The sequence below is a fragment of the Hypanus sabinus genome, chromosome 4, assembly GCF_030144855.1.
Source record: "Hypanus sabinus isolate sHypSab1 chromosome 4, sHypSab1.hap1, whole genome shotgun sequence".
NCBI lineage: Eukaryota > Metazoa > Chordata > Chondrichthyes > Myliobatiformes > Dasyatidae > Hypanus > Hypanus sabinus.
Genome location: NC_082709.1, coordinates 43,635,253 through 43,661,289, shown reverse-complemented (window position 1 = coordinate 43,661,289; position 26,037 = coordinate 43,635,253). Strand labels below are relative to the sequence as shown.

The 26,037-nt window shown below is 38.3% G+C and overlaps 1 protein-coding gene across 7 annotated transcripts in view; it reads left to right on the top strand.

Moving 5' to 3' along the window:
* The window catches only part of pgap1 (post-GPI attachment to proteins inositol deacylase 1), a 129,576-nt gene extending 104,346 nt beyond the window's left edge, over nucleotides 1–25,230 (top strand). For all 7 annotated transcript variants that reach the window (XM_059966934.1, XM_059966938.1, XM_059966933.1 and 4 more), the window contains 4 exons: nucleotides 4,997–5,047; nucleotides 15,355–15,593; nucleotides 18,674–18,778; nucleotides 20,735–25,230. In XM_059966934.1, coding sequence (XP_059822917.1) covers nucleotides 4,997–5,047; nucleotides 15,355–15,593; nucleotides 18,674–18,778; nucleotides 20,735–20,873 — 534 coding nt within the window. In that variant the 3' untranslated portion in view covers nucleotides 20,874–25,230. The remainder of the gene's footprint in view (nucleotides 1–4,996; nucleotides 5,048–15,354; nucleotides 15,594–18,673; nucleotides 18,779–20,734) is intronic.
* The last annotated feature ends 807 nt before the right edge of the window (nucleotides 25,231–26,037 follow it).

Below are 26,037 nucleotides of genomic sequence, written 5' to 3'. Positions count from 1 at the left end.
ACAGCCCTCCTACACATTCTCTGCCACTTAAGATTACATTTCTTTCTTTTCCACTCTGGTAAAGGGTCCTGGGCCTGAAATTGTTTCTCTTTCCACTTAATTTAAAATGCTGGAAGTAAAACGATTGTGGTAAGTATTGGAATATCTTCAAAATAATGGGGAGGAAAGAATTTTTTTTTCAACGTACTTAGCATGGTTCACTTACTGAAGTAGTGGCTGATCCCTCTTCCTCTGCCTAGCCTCTCTTCGCTTGGCATCTCCTCTTTATTTGGTTCTTTTGTGCAGATGAATGTTTGAGTTCTAACTTCCCGATCAGGATATTTCCATAGAGTGTAGGGGTAAGGAGATGAAATCTGATGTAGTCCTGTTTCGGTGGTAGGCAAATTTAAGTGGGTTGAAGTTTTCTGGAAAGCTGGTGTCATGACCAGCCTCTTAAAGTACTTCATATTGGTAGATATTCAAGTCAGCAGACAGTAGTCATTAACCCTGAACCAGAGAGAGGTTAAACTTACCTCCAAATAACCCTGCCAGCAGATCTGTACAGGATCTAAGGATGTGGCCAGGAACAACATCTGGTCCTAATGCTTTTCACAGGTTCACCATCCAGAAGACTAATTTACATCCATGATGGTGACAGCAGATTCAGGTTCACTGGAGACTGTCAGAGTGGGGGATGACATACCCGTTCCCTCCTGTTTGAAGCATGCACAGAATTGTTCGGATTTGATCCCCCCTCCCACACCCCCATGGCTCAGTTGGTACTTCTGTGTCTCAGGCCTGAAGACTCCAGGTTTATGTTCCTCTTCAATGGTTAATATTGACTGAGCTGCACTTGATGCTCTTTAAGATTCTATGTCACAAGAACATAGAAGTAGACAAAAGACAGTTCATCTTGTCTTGGCTCATTCAGACAGAAATCCATCAGTTTTTCTTATGTTCACCTTGGAATGTATTGCTTATTCTGAGTGCAAAGGTCAATATGAAACTTTTCCAACTAAGAACTACAATGTATACCATCTTTATGAATCCTTATATTTGCTTTCTGTCTCTTCCTTTCAAAATTAAAATTACTATTTGTCCCAGAATTTTCTTGAGGTATAAAACTCCGATGTAGCCATAATTGCCACATTTTAAGATGAGTTATTATCTCTTAATTAAACTAGTGTGTGTAGTGTGTAGGCCTCCGTTAGTCTGGATAGACCATGGATTTGCGCCTTAGTACGTTTCCAGGGCACAAGCCTGAGCAAGATTTTTTTTATGGAAGACCGGCAGTTGCCCAAGCTGCAAGCCTCTGCCGATGTTATCCAAAGGAAGGGCATTAGGACCCATACAGCTTGGCACCGGTGTTGTTGCAAAGCAATGTGTGGTTAAGTGCCTTGTTCAAAGACACACACACAGCCTCAGCCAAGGCTCGAACTAATGACCTTCAGATCACTAGACAAATGCCTTAACCACTTGGCTATGTGCCAACACATTTAAACTAGTAACCATTAATGGGTTAAGTCATCATCTGAATAAATGTTTTGTATCTGTTTTGACCAGTTGGCCACATAACAAGTAAAGATGATCCAGGCTATTGAGTTCAATTTAATTTTTAAAAATGTTATTTATTGAGATACAGCGTGGAACAGGCCTTTTGGCCCTTCAAGCCGTGCCACCCATCAGCCCTCAGTTTAACCCTAGTCTAATCACGGGACAATTTACAATGACCAATTAATCAACCAGCCCTTGGACTGTGGAAGGAAACTGGAGCACCCCAAGGAAACCCACTCAGTCACCAGGAGAATATACAAACTCCTTACAGACAGTGACGGGAAATGAACCCAGGTCACTGGTGCAGTAAAGACCACACTGCCATGCTGCCCATTCCATTCCATTCAAGTAGCCATGAAGTATTCATTATTTTATTTGCCATTCGGTATGATTGTCCTTGAAGTAATTTTCAAAATTTACATTTTAAAAGAATGAACATCTCAACCCTTTGAATTTAATTAAAAGTAATATGCCTGATTTACCTATCCCTGCAGTTAATTATTTTGTCAGACTGCTCAGAACGAGACAGTCCTTCTGATAATGCCCAACAAAGGCACCAGGTAGATTGACGAGTATTCTACTACAGGCGTCCCCGCTTTATGAATGTTCAGTTTACGCCACTTCGCTTTTACAAAAGCCCTACATTAGTCACCTGTTTTCACAATACAAGGGGGATTTTCGCTTTTATGAAAATTTTTCCCATATAAATGAATGGTTCTTCGCTTTACGCCATTTCGCCTTAAGAAAGGTTTCATAGGAGCGCTATACCTTTGTAAAGGGGGACACACCTGTATTTTGGTTCTGTAGCTTGGCTTTTAGTTATCTTTCTTGATTGGTGCTCCCCAGTGGGTGGATATGTTGTGTCATGCTAAGAAACAAAGTTCTTGGCTACGTTCACTCTTAGCTATTTCAACAGCATTTGTCAGATCTACAGGATATCATCTTGTTGTGCAGTAGAGTCAGAGTTGCTAGCATCAAAAGGACCCTTCACCCTACCATGTCCATGCTGTCCTCTTCTGCCCATCTACATTACTCACATTTAGTTGTATTAGTTTCTTACCTTGCCACACCCTGCCTATTTACACTCAGTGGCAACTTCATTAGACACCTCCGGTACCTAATAAAGTGGCTACTGAGTATACATTGGTGGTCTTCTGTTGCTGTAGCCCATGCACTTCAAGGTTTTATGTTCAGAGATGCTCTTCTGCACACCACTGTTGTAACATGTGGTTTTTTGAGTTACTGTCGCCTTTCTGTCAGCTTGAACCAAACTGGCTGTCCTCCTCTTGCCTCTCTCATTAATAACAACCTGAACATCGACAGCGCTTCTCCCTGTAGATGCTGCCTGGCCTGCTGTGTTCCACCAGCATTTTGTGTGTGTTGTTGTTTGAATTTCCAGCAACTGCAGATATCCTCGTGTTTGCTCTCTCATTAATAAGGTGTTTTTGCCCACAGGGTGTTGTTTTTTTTGCACCATTTTTGTAAAGTCTCAAGACTGTTGTGCGTGAAAATCCCAGGAGATTAGTAGTTTCTGAGATGCATTTTGGCAGCGTGTGCCTTAATCTTTTGGACTAGCCTATTTGTTTTGGACTTGGTGAAATGCCTTACTAATGTCCATATACACAACTGCTGCCTTGTCTTTATTGGCCTTCTTAGTTACCTTGCAAAAAAGCTCAATCAAATTAGGAAGGCAGAATTCCCCTTGCACAAAGTCACGTTGACTATCCTTGATCCTCTTCTGCCTTGCCAAATGTTCAAAAGGTCCCTTAGGATCTTCTCCAATAATTTTGCTACCACTGACACAAGGCACACTGGCCTGTAATTAACTGGCTTATGCTTTCTGACCTTCTTAAGTAAATTAAGAATATGAAAATTGCCAAGGGGGTTGGGGTGGATTCTTTATATAGGCACTGTAATTGTAATTGGAAACAATTTTTTCTAATATAAATTTCCAAAATATATCCTGAATATTGCTTTCAGGTTGAATGCTAGTTCTTTTATGTGGAACATTGTTGTATGGTTTGAAGGTCTAGGTTCACTATCATGCTGCCAAAATGCACTTGATTATTATCCTCTAAGATGGAATCTAGACAAACAGGATTGAAGTTAAGGGTATGAAATAAAAAGAAAATGCTGAGAAATACACCATAGATCAGGCTGCATAGGGGAAGATACATATTTGACTGCAGTTTGTAACTAATGAATGTACAGATAATCCTAAAGTTTACTCCTAATTGGTTATGTTATTTAGCACAGACTGATAGGTCTGCATTTGTTAGCCCTGCTGTTTTGTTAGCCATTTTAAACGTAAACATGATAACCTGTTTCTCATGTTCTGGTTGCTCTGTAATATTCCTCCATCCCTCCTTTTCAACCGTTTTGCTCTGCTTCCCGTCTGTTAACATTAATCCCAGTGCTTGTCATCTCCCTTGAGATCGCTGCTTGTTTCACAGCTCAGTTATCACTGCCTGTAAAAGCAGTGCGCCATCACTTGCTGGGAACTTGTTTATTTTCACCAATCTTAGCCTATCTTTTATATTTTCTTCCTTTCTGTGCAACTTTTTGTCCTATTTTATTATTACATATGAGTTACATTTTTTTGGAGGAAGTACTCACTTAACATATCATCAAAAATGATATTTCTGGTTTTCATTTGTTTACTTTAACATTGCCTTTCTCCTGCTAATTTTCATTCAATGAAGTGCAGTCCTTCTGACTTAGCTTTGATTTTTTTAATATTATGCTTAAATAGTCTTCTTACAGCCTAATAATTGGTCTTTTTCTCTAGATAACCTTTAACTACTTGACAAAGTGGGTATTCATTATATCTTTCAGTCCCTTTCCAAGTATCCTGATCTTTGCTGCCTTCAGGAATGTGAGGCATTTTAGGGGCTTTGAGCGAAATGCATTTTTTAAATAAAAATTCCTGCCTTTATATGGGTTCCTGCAGCACATATAATCTTTTGTATCGCCAGTGTCATTGCTGAAAGTGCTTGAGAGAATCTGTCAAGAAACATCCACCATGATCAAATATGTAGATTACATTCCTTTCAGTTTTAGAATTATATAAAGTAAGGAGTTATTTCGGGTCAAAAATGTTTATCTTACTTTTCCTAGTCTATTGCCATGTAGACTGTGGCTTTTCAAGTGCTAATACAGCTAATTTTTGGAAGAGATAACCCTACATTTCTTAACTGTTCATGAGCCAGCACTGACACAGCAATCAACATAAATAGGATAGTTATTACATTCTGAAAAATACTGTAAAATAATTGATAATAGATAAATAATTTATCTGATAAATATTTTGCAGTCTTTGAAATAAGACTACATAAATAACAATTCCCAATACTTTTGTAGATATTCTAAATGGAAGTATTTTAGAGTGTCAAAAATTAGTGGATAATAACTGAATTGTTATAATTGAATATTTAATTAATGTACTTCTTTTTTTCTTCCTCAGGTCCTCCGCCTGCAAGCTACAGTGCAAACAATGAAAGGTATTCTTAATTTGGTAAGGCTGTGTTTTTTCCCCCTCTTTATTTGTAGTACTTAAGCTGTGAGTAGCTCTAGGCCAGGCATGGGCAAACTACGGCCCGCGGGCCATATGCGGCCCGTTAAGCTTTTTAATCCGGCCCGCAGAACTTGATGAAATTATATTAATAAACCTTGTTAACATTTTTTCCCCGCAATTCTGGCGTCTTCCCAATAGATGACGCACTCTATATACATTGACCTTTGTTGAGGTGCAGCGTATTACTCCACATTTGCGCTTTACTTTGTGACCTTGTGGCGACCCATTTCCTGGCACATCCGAACCGGCTCACAATTAGCCAGCGTTCCGGCTAAGAGAGATCGCCTGCGGGGATTTGCGAGCACAGAGCTCCGCATACCGGCGCGCTCTCCCTGCTTTGTCATTCTGCGGGTCGTTGTTGAGTTTTGGCACAGGGGACAATTGAATAAGAAGGAGCAGGACAAGTAGACCTGCATCTCCTACCGTTTTTGAAATAAAGACAGTCAGGAGGAGAGTGATGATGATAATATCTGGAAGGATAACAGAATTTTCAGTGCTTTAAAATAATAACTGTTACTATTTTAAAAAGCTGTATTTTATTCATTTAATTTTCAGTGTTTTAAAAGTCATTTCAATAAATAGCTAAATACCATGGGACTTCAAAGACAGATATTTTGTTGTAATGCATTTGTTCATTTTCAATTGAAATTAAAGCACATGTTTTCTACATATCCCGTGATATTTTATTTTCTCTTATGAGGTGTATTACCAAAACACTTCATCCATCTGCTCCTGGTCCAGCCCCCCTGTCAAATTTTAAAACCCTTTGTGGCCCTCAAGTCAAAAAGTTTGCCCACCCCTGCTCTAGGCACTGCTCTCTTACAGGATGATTCCACTGCGCCCTGGACAAAAAGAAACATCTTGTCACCTGCTTCTTGCTCTTTCTGTGCTGCTGGTGATGGGTTGCATGATGCTTTTTCTAGTATTTTACAGTCTGTGTGTGAAGTTACCTCATTGACAAAAACCTTATGAAATAGTCATTGACTCCATATATAAGAGCTTGCAATTAGTTGGAATAAATTAGTGTACCTTTTGTTAAACTGTACTTTATTGCTTTGTTTTAGAATTTTGAAAGCATTTGAAATTTGCAAGAACTATTCCATTATAACTGTAGGATGTACAATTTGTGCCTGCAGACAATTAATATTAATGATGAAAGAATAATGTAATTAAAAAATCATACTTTCCCCATGTAAGATTTTAACAAGATGGGTTTTGGCAAGGCTTCATCATTCCACTTTACCTTTGTGTTGGAATGACATGTTGCTCTGGGCTATTTCTTGGACTACGCACTTATAAATTAAAGGAATAGGTGTTGGCCTGGAATATATATAAGAATTCTATCAATGGAGGATGCCATAGTTACATTTTAAGTCACTTATGTCACTGCTTAACTGATACTCTTTGTTAATCCCAATTTCCACCTCGGTGCTCTTTGTTGATATCCATGATGTGCACAGCAGCACACGTCAGGAATGTATCTGTCTTCAGTTGAGAGCACTGAGTCTGGGGTAGCACCACAGGTCTCCTGAGCTGGAGGAACGCATGCACTTCACTCTAAGGCTGGCATATGTAAACACAGCACCATTCAGTTCAATGGGCTATCTCCAATTTTGATTGAAAATAAAAATTCTTCCTAAAGATTTGAATTGATTTATAGGGCATAAAGTCAATCTTATGGTCAACTTTTCTATTTACTTTTCATTTTTAATTATTTTACTCCCTTTGAACTGTTTTTAAATGTCTCTGACCACAGTGAGTTGGCAAAAGGCCATCAGAATAATCTCTGGTAGAGCTACAAGATCTGCTGCCTGATGTGTACAAAACCCCCATTCTGCTGCTCCACTGGAGGCTGTGGCAGTGAGGCATGCTATTCAGCTAACAGATTAATAAGTTCTTAGATATTCGAACTATAAACCAGAATGAATAAATCTTGAAAACTGATTGTCCTTTTAGGAAGTGAAGACCATACAACTGTAAAATTGAATTTTCAAGACTTGTTATCACCTTATCATGCAATATGCTGTTAAAAAATTACTAGAAAAAGCATCAGGCAATTTACTCATTCACTACGTCTGTGAAAACTTTAGTTGGTATTGATTTAGTCTATTGAATCCATTTAATAATACAGATAATTTTCATCTCTCTGATAGTCATTCTAAAATTCAATTTATAAAATTTAATGAATAGTGTGATCCTGAATTCTGATTATTATAAAAATACTTTTAGTTTTTTGTCTTTTTTTGTCCAATCTAACTCTGGAATGAAACAAAACAAAATTTTCTTTGAACTTTCCATTAAATGTTGGCATCAGCAGCAAGATAATTTATTTTTAATGTTCACCCTTAAATGCTTTAGAGAAGGCAATGGGAAGTTGTCTTGAATAACTGCTATCTGTTGTTTAATGTTCAAGTGATCCCTACATTATGGGGTGAGCAGGGGAGGGGTTTGCATTCCAAGAAAGACACTGGCAACTCAATTCTCTGTAGCAGACACTTTATTCCCTTTGAATCCCATGCTATAAGTGGAGATGTGTTCCTACAGAAAGCTTCTACTTCAACAGTAGTGACCACATAAGCATGCAGCCTGTAGTCAAGAGCATTCTGACGTGTTGTAGGTAGACAAAAGAATGTTGCTGTTTTAACTAATTAAAAATCGATGCTACATTGATTGTTGAAGTTTTGTTGCACAAGTATCAAAGAAATTGATTTGTCAGTTTCCAAAGTAAATGCTTTAAGTGACTACCCTTTGTGTGACTTTGCAGCCTCTAATTGTTAGTAAACTAATTCAGTTCTCTTCATGTGCTCTGGGTTTCCCTTCTTCACATAAAATCCCTAAGAGATGATTTTTATTCCGTACGTCAAATTTTTTGTTCATGATTTGTGAATTCTATAAGTGTGAATTTCTTTACCTGAACTGTAACCTGGAATGACCTGTACTTTTAGTAAGGGACGTTAAAAGCTTTGATTTCATGTTGTAAAGGTAAGGGAACTAAATGAAATTTAAAAGTTGTGTAACTTTGAGGAGAACGTAAAGGCAGTTCCCAAGCATGTGCCATGGAACAAAGAACAGTACAGCCCAGGAACAGGCCATTTGGTCCACTCTGTTGTGCTGGATATCAAATCAAAAATACCCAAACACTAATCCCTCCTACCTACACATGTCTATATCCCTCCATCTTCCTTACATTCATGTGCCTATGGAAACATCTCTTTCAGGCATTTCAGGCATCTATCACTCTCTGAGTAAAAAAAAAACTTACCCCTCACTTCCCTTTTGAACCTACCCCCCCCCCCCCCACTTTCAATGAATACCCTCTGGTGTTAGACATTTCAACCCTGAAAAACAGATAGTCACTGTCTGCTCCATACCTAATCTTATAAACCTCTATAGGATTTCCACTCAGCCTCTGCTGCTCCAGAGAAAACAACACAAATTTATCCAGCCTCCCATGATGCCCTCTAAACCAGGTCGCATCCTAGTAAACCTCTTCTGCACTCTCTCCATTAGCCATTTCTCTGCCCAAATCTGCAACTGATCTATCTCATGCTGTATTCTTTGCCAGTCTTCTACACTATCCACAGTTTCACCAATCTTGGTACCATCCATCCATCTACATTTCATCCAAGTCATTGATGTACATCACAAATAGCAGAGGTGCCAGCTCAGATCCCTATGGAACACCACTAATTACAACCATCCAGCTCGAACCACCACCCTCTGTCTTCTATGCACAAGCGAGTTCTGTATCCAAACATAAAATTTGCTGCTAATCTTCTGGATTAGCCTTCCATGAGGGACTTTGTCAAATGCCTTCCTAAAATTCATGTAGACAACATCTACTGCCCTACCCTCATCAGTCTCTCTTGTCACCTTGTCAAAAAACTCAGTCAAGTTGGTAAGACATGACCTTCCCTGCACAAAGCCACTCTGGCTCTCCCTAATTGGGCCTTGGGTTTCCAAATGCTCATACATCTTAACCCTATGAATTTTCTCCAGCAACTTCCCTACAACTGATGTGAGACTTACCAGTGTATAGTACCTGGATTTTCCCTTTACCCCTCCTTAACAGAGGTACAACATTAGCCATTTGCCAGTCCTCCAGGACCTCACCTGTGGCTAGAGAGAACACAAAGATACTGGTCAAGGCCCCAGCAATCTTATCTCAAGCCTCCTTCAATAGTCTGGTGTAAATCCCAGGCCCTAGGGACTTAATGCTCACTAGAAGGCCTAACAGTTCCTCCTTGATTACTAAATGCTCTGACAGATTTATACACTCACCACTGATCTCCTGGTCCTTCATATCCTTTTCCTTGGGAAATACTGAATGTAAGTACTATTTAAGTACCTCTTGCACATTCTTCATATCCAAGCAAATGTCCCCCCCCCCCTTTATCCTTGAATGGTCCTACCCTCTCCCTAGTTATCCTCTTGCTCATGACGTATGTATAGAATGACATGGGATTCACTGTAATCCTACCTGCCAAGGACTTTTCATGGCCCCTCCTAATTCCCTTCCTTAGTTCTTTTGTAGCTTCTTTATCCCCATGAGCTTCGTTTGATCCTAACTTCAGAAGTTTTACATGATTTTCCTTTTTCTTCTTGACTGAATTTATCACCTCTCTGGACATCCAAGGTTCTCTTATCTTTTCCATCTGCGTTCTTCCTTCTAACAGGAATATACTTCTCTGGTACTCCGTGCACCCTCCAAAATCTGATGTGAACTTGCCAGAAAAAGGTGTTTCTACTTAACTCTTAGCTCCAGTCTTGTGCACTTGTTACTTGCCTACTCCAATTTAAAACTCTCCCGCAAGGACCATATCTGTCTTTATTAATAGCTATCCTGAAAGTTAAGGAGTTGTGGTCACTGTTCACCCACTAAAAGGTCAGTCACCTGGCCAGGCTTATTTCCCAACACCAGATCCAATACAACCTCACCTCTCATTGATGTAAAAAGCTTTCCAAGATACACTTAAATTCTGCTCTTTCCAAATTCCTTGCACTATGAAGGGCCCAGTTTATATTTGGGAAGTTGAACCCCCCCCCCCCCTTACTGCAACCCTATTATTTTATATGGGTTATAACTACTGTGATTATGTGGCTGTCCCAATGTCTAATTGGCAAGAATTCAGATGTTGATGGGTGCTTTGATAATGGTATTACTGTTGATTATCTCGAAGGTTGATTAGATTCTTTTGAAGATGGTCATTGCTGATATTTGTATGGCCTGCATGTTACTTGTCACTTGTCAGCCTATGCCCAAGTATTGTCCACTTTTTGCTGCATTTGGTATCAGTCTGTGATGAGATGCCATGGAAATTTGACAAATCCCCATTTTAAACATTGTGAATGGAAATTGCGGAAGATGTTTAGCCAAGGGCACTGATCTGAATACCTCCTGCAGAGCATCACATTTCCCATTTCACTTGATACAATTCCGTTGTCTTTAGGTCCCAGTTCATTTACATGAGGGCCTGTTGCTAGATATGGTGAATGCTGCTGTGATGTCAAACGATTACTGTCACCTCAGCTGTGGAATTCAGCTGTTTTTCAACAAATGCTGCAGTGAAATCAGGAACTTGGTGGCTTTGGCAGGATCCAAACTGAGATAATGAGTTCATGACACCTATTGGTCCAACCACAACACTTAACATTTTACAGATGATTCTGATAAAGAGAAGGGTGGTAAATAAGAATATGTTTGCATTAGATGAATTTTAGCAATTTTTTTTCATTAGACAGATACCAGTGTTACTGCAATACTAACCTACCTTCATTGGTTCATCATAGTTGACAGTTCTAATGAATGGTCTCAAATCTGAAATATTAACTTCTTCCTCTTGTGATTTTGCTTGACTTGTTGCGTGCTCCCAGCATTTTTAGTTATTTACATCTCCAGCAACAACTGTTCTTCTGATTATTTTCTTACTGACTGGAGTTGCACCTGGATCTGCAACGTATCTTGAGCAGTAAAGACACAGTTTCCAGAGGAGTGCATTCTGATATGATTTTGCATGATGTGTATTTCAAGTACAAGATTAAATTTTTCTCTAGGCATCTGATATATATATACCTAGTGGCCACTGTTTTAGGTGCATCTGCTTGTTAATATGAATATCTAATCAGCCAATCTTGTGGCAGCAACTCAATGCATAAAAACATGTCGAATTGGTCAAGAGGTTCAGTTAACCAAATATCAGAATGGGGAAGAAATGTGATCTAGGTAGCTTGGACGATGGAACGATTTATGATACCAGACAGGGTGGTTTGAGTTTCTTGGCAGCTGGGATTTTCACTCACAACAGTCTCAAAAGTTTACAGAGAATGGTGTGAAAAACCAAATCACCTTGTTAATGAGCGAGGTCAGAGGAGAATGGCCAAACTGATAGGAAGGCAATGGTAGCTCAAATAACCACATGCTACAAGAGTGGCATGCGGAAGAGCATCTGAGTATTTTTCACTGTCTCTGTGAGGCTTTTGGGAAGCAGTGGGAACCAGACTCGCTCATAGTCATCCTTGGAGCAACAAGCTCCCTATCTTCAGCCAATAAGTGTGAAAAAATGGCTGTATTGTTTGGGATGGTGATTGCTAAGAAGTTAATCCTGTTAATGTGGAAAATGGGCTCTGCCTACATATGATCTGTGGCTGAGAGAACTTTACATTTGGAGAGACTGAGACTATGTAATGAGGACAGAGGGGACATCTTTGAAAGGATGTGGGGCCCTGTATTGGACTTTCTTACAGGTTGAAGACTGAGATTTTTTTGGAGCAGTGCACCTCTGCTGTGTACGTTTACTTTTGCCTTTATATTATTCTCCCTTTTGATGCTCAGTATTTAATTTGATTTTGTTACGGTCATGGTTTTTGTGGATGTGCTGTATTTTGTTGTTTGTTTGTAGAATTTTTTTTTAAAATATTTTAAAAAAGAAGAGCATCACTGAACGCACAACACTTTGAGTGAAGTGGATGAGCTACAGCAGCAGAAGACAACAATCATACCCTCAGTGGCCACTTTATTAGGTAGCTGATAAATTAGCCACTGAGTGTATACTTTGGACATTTAGCATAATCTTGTTGAAATGATTAGGAAGTAGGATTTTCTGACCCAGGGCATTTTCCTTTAAGGAGAATAGAAATAAGCCACAGAGTTAGGATTACGTAGGATTTTGACTGGTAGCTGAAATATAAATTTACTTTTTGGTTAATTTAGCACTGCTTTCCTGTTGCTCCTTTGGAAGCACCTTGCAATTAAATATGAGGAAAAGGGGTGATTTTTGATTTCAGTTAACTCTGCATGATTTTAACAGCATTTCGGGAAGATCTAATGATAGCCTTAAAACAATATGTATATTGTTCATGTTAAATAAAAATGTTTGGCATCTTGCTACTTCGAAGGAGAAGCCATTGATTGAGTCATACAGCTGGGAAACAGATTCTACTCCTCAACTGGTCCACACCTACCAATATTCCCATCTAAGCTAGTTCCAACTGGCTCAGATCCCTCTAAAATTGGACAAAAGTTTGCAAAAGATAAATGTGGAATTATTTTAGATGGCCATTAGGTAGAGCAGGTGTCTTACAGAGACCTAAGATTCTTAGAGGAGTCATTCATTGCTTTCTAACATTATTTCTCAAAGTATTTATTCTTTGTCCTCATCATCCCAATCAAGCTTAATTAAAAGAAAGACTGTTCTTTGTTTAGAAGCTTAGTATTGAACAGCCATACTTAGTAGAACGCAAAGAACGCCAGACATGTGGATTGTGTCCTGCAAAACCCCATGTAATAATTCTACAACATTACTAACTTAAATATGCCAACATTTTGATTCTGTATTGGAATTTGTTCCCCTGAAATCTTCGTTTTCACTGAAATTAAGGCAAACCTCTATTAACAGCTTGAAGTTCTCTCATCAAGCAGAGGGTGTGGTGCAGGATTCCAGGAGGGGGAATTTCTAGAGTGCCTTTGAGATGGCTTTTTAGAGCAGCTTGTAGTCGAGCCCACGAGGGGATCAGCTATTCTGGATTGGGTGTTGTGTAATGAACCAGAATTGATTGGAGAGTTTAAGATATAAGAACCCTTCAGGGCAAGTGATCATATTATGATCGAATTCACCTTGAAATCTGAGAAGGAGAAGCTAAAGTCAGGTGTATCAGTATTATAGTGGAGTATAGGGAATTAAAAATGTAATTAGGAAGGTAAAGATGGAAAATGAAAGTAAGCTAGCCAATAATATTAAAGAGGATACCTAAAGTTTCTTCAGATACGTAAAGTGTAATAGAGAGGAAAAAAGTGGATATTGGACCCCAGGATGATGGAATAGATGGCTTTGTTGCCAAGTTTGCAGCAGATACAAAGGTTGGTGGAGGGGCAGGTAGTGTTGAGGAAACAGGATGCAGAAGGACTTAGAATTACTAAGAGAGGTAGAATGCTGGAGAGGTAGTAATTGGGGGAAGAAATTGGCAGATAAACAGAACAAGTATCCTACACCAGTCTTTACTGTGGAAGGCACTAGCAGTATGGTGCACATTCCAGGTATCAGGGGTCATAAAGTGTGTGAAGTTACCATTACCAGGGTTCTTGGGAAACTGAAAAGTCTAAAGGTAGATAAGTCATCTGGACCAGATTGTGTACACCCCAGGCTTCTGAAAGAGGTAGTTGAAGAGATTGTGGAGGCATTTGTAATGATCTTTAAAGAATCACTAGAATCTGGAATGGTTCTGGGAGACTGGAAAATTGCAAGTGTCACTCCACTCTTCAAGAAGGGAGAGAGAGGCAGAAGAAAGAAAATTACAGGCTAATTAGTCTGACCTCAGTGGTGGGGAAGATGTTGGAGGCACATCATAAAATAGGCCATTCAGTATGGTTTCTTCAAGGGAAAGTTTGCTGACAAATCTGTTGGAGTTCTTTGAAGAAGTAAGAAACAGGATAGACAAAGGAGAATCAGTTGATGTTGTGTGCTTGGATTTTCAGAAGGCCTTTGACAAGGTGCCACACATGAGGCTGCTCAACAAGCTATGAGCCCATGGTACGATGGGAAGGATTCTAGCATAGATAAAGCAATGGCTGATTGGTAGAAGGCAAAGAGTGGGAATAAAGAGAGCCTTTTCTGGCTGGCTGCTGGTGTTAGTGGTGTTTCACGGGAGGTCTGTCTTGGGTTTGATTCTTTTTACATTATATGTCAATGATTTGGATGACAGAATTGATGGCTTTGTTGCAAAGTTTACAGATGATACAAAGATAGGTGGAGGGCAGGTAGTTTCAAGGAAGCAGGGAAGCTACGCAAGGACTTAGACAGTTTAGGATAATGGGGAAAGAAATAGTAAATGGAGTACAGTGTTGGAAAGTGTATGGTTATGCACTTTGGCAGAAGAAATGAAAGGGGGTAGACTGTTTTCCAAATGGAGAGAAACTACAAAAAAACTGAGGCACAAAGGGACTTGGGAGTTCTTGTGCAGGATTCCCTAAAGGTTAATTTACAGGTTGAGTCAGTGGTGAGGAAGGCAAATGCAATGTTCGGATTCATTTCAAGAGGACTAGAATATAAAAGCAAGGATGTAATGTTCAGATTTTAGTACCGGTGAGGACATTCTTGGAGTGTTGTGAATAGTGTTGGGTCCTTTACTTTAGAAAGTGCATTCTAAAACTGGAGTGGGTTCAAAGTTGGTTCACGAAAGTGATTCCCAGATTGAATGCCTTGTCACATGAAGAGCGTTCGATGAATCACTCGAGTTCAGAAGAATGAGGGGGTGATCTAATTGAAACTTAACAAATGGTGAAATACTGTGTTAGAATGGATTTGGAGAGGATGTTTCCTATGGGGGGAGAGTCTAAGACCAGAGGGCACAGCTTGAGAATTGAAGAGTGTCCTTGTGGAATGAAGATGAGCAGGAATTTCTTTAGCCAGAGAGTGGTGAATCTGTAGAATTCTTTGCCACAGGCAGCTGTGGAGGCCATGTCTTCATGTATATTTAAGGCAGAGATTGATAGATTCTTAATTGGTCAGGGCACGAGGTACACGGGGAGAAGGCAGGAGATCGGGGCTGGGAAGAAAATTGGATCAGCCATGATGAAATGGCAGAGCAGATTTGAAGGGTCAAATGGCCTAATTCTGCTCCAATATTTTATGGTCTCATGATGTTTTGAGTTGAATGTTCTTATTAAATTACCTTGTGTAATATTGTGGTAATAAACAAATTGGTAACATTTTGTAAATAAACATTTTGGTAATAAACAAATTATTTTGCAGGCACCACAAGAAACTGTGAAGAGAGTTGCAGTGATTTCCACAGCAAAGGAAGAGGAAAACAAATCTGGAGTGGCTGAAGAACTAGATCAGCAAAACCTAGATAATCATAAACTGCTCTCAGTTTCAGATGTTGATGATGCACTTGACACTCTTAAGATTCATGTTACAATCCTACATTTGCTGAGCTGGATCATACTATTTAGCGCACCTTCATTTATTTATTGGGTAAAAAATCTCAGGTAAGATATCTTTTTTTCTAGCAGTTTGGGTGACAAGAATCTTTCATGTTTCAAGAGGATAACCATTTGGAAGGTCAGAATCAGGATTAACATCACTGACATATGTCATGAAATTTGTTGTTCTGTGACAGCAGTGCAGTACAATACATAAAAATACAAACATAAATTACAATTTTACAAAAATATGAAAAAATAAGTAGTACAAACAGAGCAAAAAAGCAGGGCAGTGTTTATGGGTTGGTTCATGGTCCATTTAGAAATCTGTTGGCGAAGGGGAAGTAGTCTTTCCTCCTTAATGGTAGCAGTGAGAAGAGGGCAAGTCCTCAGTGACGAGGATCCTTAATGAAGGATGGCACCTTTTTGAGGCATCACCTTTTGAAGATGTCCTCAATGCTGGGGAGGCTGGTGCCCTTAATGGAGCTGACTGAGTTTGCAATCCTCTGCAGCTTTTTTCAATCCTTTGTAGTGGCCCCTCTGTACCAGAAGATGATGCAACCAGTTAGAATGGTCTCCACTGTACAACTGTAGAAATCTGCTAGAGTCTTTGGTAACATTCCAAATCTCCTCAAACTCTTAAAGAAATATAGCTGCTGATGTGCCTCCTTTGTAACTGCATCAATATTTTAGGCCCTGGATAGATCTTCAGAGATGTTAACACACAGGAGCTTGAGACTATTCAACCTTTCCACTACTGATCTGTCGACAAGGATTGACTGTGTTTTCTCGACTTCCTGTTTTTGAAGTCCACAATCAACTTCTCAGACTTACTGACGTTGAGTACAAGGCTGATGTTGCGACACCACTCAACCAGCTGTTCTATCTCACTCCTGTACGCCTGCAAGTCACCATCTGAGATTGTGCCAGCAAAGGTTGTGTCATTGGGAAATTTATAGATGGCGTTTGAGCTAGATCTGGCCACTCAGTAATGAGTGTTTGGAGAGTAGAGCAGTGGGCTAAAAGTAAACCTTGAGGTGCACCGTTGTCGATTGTCAGTGAGGAAAAGGGGTTATTTCCTCCTGCACTGATAGTGCTGCCCTGGTGAAGTCAAGGGTCCAGATCAGCAACCCAGGTTGTGAAGTTTGTACTGAGGGGATGATGGAGTTGAACGCTGAGCTGTAGTCAATCAACAGCAGCCTGATGTAGGTATTGCTGTTTTCTGTGTAGTTCATGGCTGATTGCATCGCTGTAGACCTGTTGTGGCAGTTGGCAAATTGCAACAGGTCCAGGTCCTCATGCAGGAGTTAATTCTGACCATCACCAACCTCTCAAAGCTTTTCATCACTGAATGGTGAATCGTCATTGATTGTTGAAGTTATTTATCACTTCCATTTCATTTTATTAAGCTAAAATCTATCATTTGAATTGGATTTAGCAACAAAGTGCATTAGTACAATTATTTAATAATAGTCTAAGTTTCTAGAAAGGCATTGCATTGTGAAAGGAAAGCTACAAGCATCCTGCATGTGATATCTACTTTAGTTATGTGCTTGCCAAAAAAAAGCAGTTGTGGGGGTGGGGGGTGGGAACAATAATTTATACTACCACAAACAAGAGAAAATCTGCAAATACTGGAAATCCAAGCAACACACACAAAATGCTGGAGGAACTCAGCAGGCCAGGCAGCCTCTATGAAAAAAGTACAGTTGATGTTTCAGGCTGAGACCCTTTGGCAGGACTTTTTTATACTATTCTATTTTGCTAGGTAGTGGAGTTAAAGTCCATTTAAACAAGGTATTCCATTCAAATCACTTGGATCCATGCAACGTAGTTAGATGGTTATTTTTGCCTGCATTGCATTCAGGTTTTTCAGAATGCAAATATATCATTGTAGACATTAAATATTGCTTTTTATTAACAGTGAAGTTTAGTGATTAAAAAAAATGTTAAATGGTACTTCCCCATCCATAATACAGGTGATAAATCTAGGTGTTGTTGATGCATTTCCCTCCATAGCTGCCACCTGGCTCACTGAGTTCAATCAACATTTTGTGTGTTGCTAAAGCTTTTCTTGAAATTACCAGATAATGGACCAGTAGCTGATGCCTTTAGAATGATGCCAGTCATCCAAATCCTGGACTAGAGCCACCTGGATAAATCTAGTAAATATAAATAGCATTTTTTAAATGATCAGGAATTTTTTTCTGGTGGAGAGTACATGATTAACCATGAAACTGCCAAAAAGAAAATTGGTTTATTGATGTCCTTCAGGAAGAGAAATTCACTGTCCTTATCTGCTCCATTCTGTGTCTCACTCCATGTTCACAGCTGTGTGATTAACTTTTAACTTCCCTGTGAAATGGTAAATCATGAACTGACAAAACATGATGGCACTGAGTATGTTCAGAATCAACATTTACCACCTCGTCTCTTGTGCACTTCAGATGCAGAGGATGAAATTGTTTACTGAGAGCATCCTGTACCTAATGGACAGGACTCCATAGTGCCAAGCCCTAGCTGCATGAGTGGATCAGAACAAGCAACCACACACAAAATTGCTGAATACATCTTTGGCAGCTAGGCAGAGGTGCAGAGTTCTGAAATGCATACTGACGTTCAGAAACATTCAAAATCTGTTCCAATTTAAATTTTAAAATGATGTAATTAATGATTTCTTCATATCACATGAATATTTGAAACATTAGATCTGAAATGGTAAGGATCATCATCTAACCTTGATGGGTTCTTGATCATGAAAGGACATAGGAATTCCCAGCCCTTGGGTCACTACAAGGTCATATTTCCTAAAGCAGCTCCATCTCATCAATAGCTCAGTGATGCTCAATTTGATTTTCACCAGATCTGTTTGACTTCAGTTTTGTTATTTCAGAGTAATATTTTTGTTCAGAAAACAAACTGGTGGAAGAACTCAAAGAGTAAGGCAGGGAATTGAAGAAACATTTCAGGTGGGCCCCTTCATCAGTCAAGTTGAGTGATCTGGACAAAAAGTTCACTGTTTAGTTCCTGCCACAGTGGCTGCCTGACCAACTGAGTTCCTTCGGCAATTGTATTTTATTTTGATCCAGATTCCAATATCCGCAGTCTCTTGGGCCTCTAAAGATGTCTGTTTCATCATTAATCAGGTATGCAAGAAGGCTTGATCCTGATCCTTGTGATACTGTTGCATCTATCCTTGTGTTGACGATGGGGATCCTCATTAATTCACATTCAGCTCTTGTTAAGAGGAGGTATTTTGTTTTTCTGTTCTTATAACTTATTAGCAAAGTACATAGTGAGTTTCACAATGCTCTTACATTGGTTCCTGCTGTTTATTGAATATTTGGCAGAAGGTTGATAACTTCTATGCAACTCTTCAAAAAGTTGTGAACATTTAAAATAAGACAGCTAGATATTGATGTGAAAGTGTAAAGAATTGGTGTTATAATTACTTTTATAATTATGATCTTTATAAAATTCATCTTTCAAATTGTATGTTAAAGTTGCATTTGTGAGTGGAAAAGATCACTTTTATCCCCCTGAATATTTAATCCATACTATTTGGAGGACAATGGAAAATGCTTTTTATTTTGGGACATTCTACAAGAATTATACAAGATTTTTTAAAAACATTTATCAGAAAGTTTTGGGATAATTCTTTGTTTCTTGAACAGTTTAAACAAAATCTTTTCTTAGTCTGCATCTCAACTCTGACAATACTTAATTTTAAAATCAAGAGGGAAAATAATGATTATCAAATAAGATTTGGTCTGATTTACCTCTTTAATATCATATGCATTGACATTAGATGGGTGGTGTTTTTAAAGTGCATCCAGGAGATCTGCTCGTGCGCTAAGTATCCCTGCAAGGAGTAGTCTGTACTAGACCTAATCCTGGGCAATGAAGCAGACCATGTTTCACTGGACAGACACTTTGGGAATATCAATCATAACTCAAAGTTCAAAGTATATATTATACAATCTTGAGATTTGTCTTTTTACAGGCAGCCTCAAAACAAAGGAAACAATAAAAATGTTAAAAAGACCGTCAAAGACCCAATGCGCAGAGAGTTTAAAAAAAAAACAAATCATGCAAAGAATAAAAGTATAAGAGGTGATTTGATAAGATCATGGCCTAAGGTAGAAGGAGTCAATTTTAGAAAACCTAGCACATTTATTTTTCAACATAGTCCCCTCCTACATTTACACACTTCGTCCAGCAGTCATGGAGCATACGGATCTTGGACATCCAGAAAGTGTCCACAGCAGGAGTGATTGATAAGTTTGTGGCCTAAGGTAGAAGGAGATGAGTTATACAGCGTTTGTTATATGCACATGCAGTTCAACTCTTTGAGTGATTGTGAAGGAAGTTTGAAGTTACTAACTCATCTCCTTCTACCTTAGGCCATGAACTTATCAATCACCCCTCGTAAGCAAATAACATTTAGAACGAAAGTCAGTCCTCAGACAAGAAGCCTGAATCAGCCAGAGCAGCCCACAGCTTCAACCTCAGTTCAGCGTAGAGTGAAGTAAACATCACAGAGCTGAGTTTCAAAGTAATTTTGAAGAAGGATAAGGATAATTTGGAAATTAGGTGTCTAAATTGAGAAAGACTGATTTATCTGTCATTAGACAGGACATGGCAAAACATGACATATAGGGATCTTTTAAAAGGGGATTAGTAAGATTTCCAGGGATCTTTTAAAAAGAGTTAATGAGATTTCAGAAGGGTGAATGGTAATGACAGCATGTCCAGAGAACCCTAGATGTCAAGGGACATTGAGGATTTGATGAACAGGGAACCCTAGATGTCAATGAGGATTGAGGATTTGATGAACAGGGAACCCCAGATGTCAATGAGGATTGAGGATTTGATGAACAGGGAACCCTAGATGTCAATGAGGATTGAGGATTTGATGAACAGGGAACCCCGGATGTCAATGAGGATTGAGGATTTGATGAACAGGGAACCCCAGATGTCAATGAGGATTGAGGATTTGATGAACAAAAAAAAAGTCATCTTCCACCCCATGTTCAGCACCAGCAATTACTCTGCGGCATACTTACTGTTTTTGGTGCACTAAAATACCATTACCTACTATTAAACTTTGAAAGTTTTTGCTGGAGTAAGACATTATATGTTGCGAATATATTTCTCAGTGTTTACTTCTTCCAGTAACTAATGATGGCTTTTATTTTTCACTTTAGTAAGCTACTGAAATATACTGGAAGACTACAGCTCTTGTTGGTTATTGCCATGACTGCCTTTGGATTAGTGCACTTGTACAGGGTTCCTTACTTTGTTACATTTTCATTGGCTTTATATGCACTTTGTTATCTGATATAAATGACTGTGCAACACTGAATTACCAGTTTGATTCATTATACATGTAATACTTCAGAAAATGAATGTTTTGTAATTTTTTAAATGTAAGGGTGCTACGTAATTATGTTAGGTTACTATTGGTATACCTTTGCTGAATTGTTCATCATATAACTTGTTAAGAATTTCCTGTATTTGGAAAATGTAGTTTGGCTGTATATTTGTGTTAGTATGAATGACGATGCAGAGTAGTATATCAGAATGTTGTTCTGCTAGATTGTTCTCAAAGCATATTACTAATGGCCCTATATTTGATAACAACCTTTTTAATGTGATAATTTCAAGGCTTTAATAGATTACAATTTATCCACATTTGGTCATTCCCAAGGAAAGCTGAATGTGTTATGGCCATTGGTAATAATAACTTCACTTTAAGTGCTTTGAAAGCTATAGGTAATGAAACTTTCGGCTAAGTAAGGAGAGAGTATATGAGTAGTTGAGAGGAAAATGTTTGTAGTAATGTAAAAACAGAAATTTTTAAATGGTTAATGGGAAAAGGGTAAGTAGAGAAACAAAAGAAGTGTGTTTGGAAGTTGAAAATTAATAGATTGAAGTCATTGTCAACTGAAAAAAAATGAAGGTTTTGATTATAATCCAATATTAGCAAAATCAACGGAGACATGAGAGACTCTACTGATGCTGGGATCTGGCTTAATAATGTGCTGGAGGCACTCATCTGTGGGAGCAAAGAAATTGTTGATGTTTTGGGTCAAAACTCTGCATCAGGATCAAGTGTGGAGAGGTAGGATGGCCAGTATAAAGAGGAGAAGGAGAGTGATGAGAAGGGATACTGAGGCAATTTGTAGTCTGAGGAGGGGTGTAAAAGTTTAACAGTTGGAAAATCATGGCTACTCTTTTGACTGCACAGAGGTGTTCTGTTAAACACTAGATCTACATGGGGTTTCTTCAACATTTGAAGAGACATCATGAATATATAAAAGCTCTTATAAATACAGCTAAATCATTGTTGTACTTGGAAGGGTTTAGTGCCTTGGACAGGGGCAAGGGAAGAAATAAAATGTTGCACGGGAAGGTGTTTAGGGAAGAAGTAGACATCTTCTCCACATTACAAAGAAAGCTCCAGGAAAAATAACTCGTGTCAATTGGCTCCTTGCCTAAATTAATGTTAAATGATTGTGGATCATAACCACTGCAGTTTTTTTTAATCAACATCTGCTGGTAATGATTCCAAAGATGCCATTTGCAGTTTCTCGACATAAGTATGCCTTCAATTTCAAATCCTGCAATCGTTATTTAATTTTCTTTTTTAGCCCTCATTCTGGGTATTTTGATAGTGTAGTTGTGCCCTTGATGTAATTTTGAAATCAATTGCACCCAAGTGATTTAATTCTCCTTGCAATGCTTCAAATTGAAATGTAGACTAGATTTTTCTGGGAGCAGCCATCACTGGCCACTCTCATGGCAACATGGTCTCAACAAAACACAGATGGATTAGGGTACCTGTCAGCCAACTTCCAGGCTTGCACTTAATTTGCTCCTACTCCCAGAATCCATGCCTGATCTTCATCATATGGTTCATGTCTCCTTCCTTGCACTTTGATCTGATTCTTCTTCAATCTGTTTGATTCATCTCATTCCATGAGAATCCTCCAGTCCACCCAGGTCCTTTAATTCTCTGGGATCCTAGATGGAAGCCTTAATCTTCACCATCCCCTGGCTGACCCTCATCCCTGTCCCTACCTCAGGTCCCTCTTTGACCACACACACACTAACCACAGGACTGTCTGAGGTCATTTTGACTCACCACCAACACTACAACAACAGATGCCCAAACTCGCTCAACACACCCTACCTCCCACAACATGCACATCTATTCACTTGCACAGCTGAAGTTTGATGTATCATCAAAATTATCTTTAATGCTGGTTCATCCACTTGGATATAGTCCCCATGTTCTTAATTTTTCCACTTTTACTTTGCACTATCATCCTTTTCGGATATAATCACTCACTTTGGCATTCATTTCTTTCCTTCCCTTTCCTGATTCAGAATTTGCATCAACCTGCATCATCACAAAATTTTCCCAATTTAGGGTCAGGCAACTGAAGTGTTGGGTTCTTCACAGATACTGCCTGATTTCAAGAGTATTTCCTGTTTTGATATATAACAGAATAATGACTTGTTATTAGAATGTACAATATCCTTGTTCATTTTAGATCCCACAGATTATTTTTGCTAAGTTTGAGGATGATGCAGTATTATCTCCAATTGCGGGGAACTCTGAAAAGTTGATTATTCTTGCTGAAAGGAAAGCGATAATAGATAGAATCAGGGATTTCCCTACTCTGAAATGGGAATAAAACAGGGTATTTGCTGTTAAGCTTCTCTGAAATTCTTTCCACTATCATATTGAAGTTATAAAACACTTTACTGCATCCACTAAAATAACTAACAGAGGCATTTCAGAGAACTTTTTTTATGTTGTGGACTGCTATCCAGTTATACAACCTCAGGCCCAGTTTAGGGTTTATTACTTGAAGTGACTTTCAATAGTTTTGGACAGTGACTGACAGTTCAATAAAATTGGTAGATTTTCTTTGGTATTGAGAACTTCTTGTGAAATACAATCCATTTACTTTTCTTGTATTATTGACACCGGGGAGCTTCTATCCCAGCTCTTTGGAAGCAGCACATAATACAGATTTTGACGATAAACATTTGTAAACTTTTCCCCTCAGATATTCAAATTGTAAGTATAGGAAACTTTAAAAAATTACAGTGGTATGTAGCTGCAATTTTGAACTAAACGATTTTAATAATCTTAAATTTAGCTATCGTTGTCCTCAACAAATCTTTCGTTCAAAGTTTTGCTGAGAATTTTGTGCACTAATTGGGACTCTAATTAAAGTTGCTTTGAGGAGGGTAGGCTGCAGTATTCTTACAGGATCCACCTTCTCAGTAATTACTCATGGTACAACCACTACTCCTCTTCTGCATTTTTGTCTTTAATTATATATTCCTATGTCCCATTAAGATTAGATGATAATTAGATATTGCTTTTTTTCTTTATATATCAATTAAGTGAGTAAAAACAAAGTTTATATGCTGCATCCAAATGGCACTGTAGATGATGTCCTCTAGTTGTAAATAACATGGAAATGCTGATACTATGATAAATTGTTGAGCTATTATCCAGAAGCCCAGTCTGCTATCCAGACAATGGGTTTGAACCCATCTAATCAATAAATTGTATCACATAATTAATCAAATCTGAAAAGAAAAAGTTCCCATCATTAAAGGTAATCATGAAACTACTAAATTGTCATAAAGACACATCAGGTTTGCTTCAAAGGTAATATATGTTACCATACAATCTTGAGATTTATTTTTCACTGATACCATTCAAGGAAAGAAATGTAACAGTCTGGCCAAAAGGTAGCATTTAATTGCCCTCTCATCTGACTCAGTAAGCCACCAATTTCAGTTAGGGAGAGAGAAAAGTGCCATGAATAAGCAAGAATGAAATTGTCAATGTATAAAATACAATAGATGTTTACAAGAATATCAGAGACAACTGGAAACATTATTTTACACCATTGTAATTCCTTGAATTCAGCATTACGTTCATGGTAGTTGGAAAAGGAAATTTTATTGAACAAGTGATTTCTTCATTGAATTCAATTGTGCTCTATTTTCTGGACAGATGGGGAATTGATCATGCTGCAAATCTCAGGATTGCAGACAAATCCAATAATACAAGTTGCACTTTACCTTAATATGCCCCTAAACTGTCCTCTGTATCTTTTAAGTGATTTTAATTTTATTCTGTTAATTACTTAGTGAAGGTGTTATTAATCTTGCCAGACATAATTATTAAGTATGGATACACACCTATTTTGATTTTCAGTGCCCAAGTTTAGTCTGTTTCGATGAAAGGTAAAGCTATTGTCAGTGATTTTTATTACATTAATGTCTAACTAATAGCTGACATATGCACCAAAGTATCTGTAAATCAAGTGACCAAACATCTGCAGGTAATAAACTCCATGTTGTCAGTAATGTTATTTGTTTTACTATAAAACTGCAAGCCTTATTGGTTCTCTGTGATCTACTAATTTTGAAAGAATATTTGTGAAATTTGTGTGATGAAAAATGTTTTGTATAATATTGATGTAAACTGTTAATTAAAAAAAATTGTATTAGTAATATTTGCCAGGTTTATACGATCTAATGATGTACAGTTTCTAATTGTAAAGTGGTTCATGGGCTGACAATCAGTTGTGGTGGGAAATCATAACTTATCAAAAAACAGTCATGTCAGTTTGAAGAGTTCAATATAATTAAAATATGCTACATTGTATGATACAGTTTGCAGTGTTTCATTTTCTATTGGTACATTAGAAGATTGATTTGCTTATCAATGTTCAGAGCTGACAACCCCATTTTCAAAGCTTCAATATTGGAAAAGTTTTTTTTTGAGCTAAGTCTATTATTGAAAAAAAGTCTATTATTTTTGTTTTTTTTTATTTTGGTATAGCCACATGTGATTATATTGGAGAACATAAGCTAACTTCCAATTTCAAGAACTCCACAAGAACACAAATAAATTTTAGTCCATTTTTAATTGATGCCCTATAAGATCTTTTCATAAACTGAAAACTCTATGCTGATATATTATTCTCTGCAAGCTAAGATGCACATTAGATGCACAGTAGTAATAATTACTACTAACAAATATAATGGATATGTTCAATGATACCTTACACTATTAATAACACAGAATGCACCATTTGGCCCATCTGATTCGTGCCAGATGTAAAGGGAACAATCCCATTCGTTTTATTTCCCTTCACCTGATTTTCCCGCACCCTTACGATTTATTCTCTCTCACACAAGCTGTCAGCTCTCCTCTGATTCTTTCTACCATTAAGCTAAATTGCGGGTAATTTACTGTACCTACCGCACAACTTTGGAATAAAGAAGAAACAGGAACACTCGGGAAACTCATGCAGCTATAGAGACATCCTGATGAAGGGTCTCAGCCCGAAACGTTGACTGCTCATTTCCACGAATGCTGCCCGACCTGCTGAGTTCCTCCAGTGTGTTGAACATACAGAGACATCAAATCTGGAGAAGACTAGGTTTCAACCTCACAGCTGTATGAATG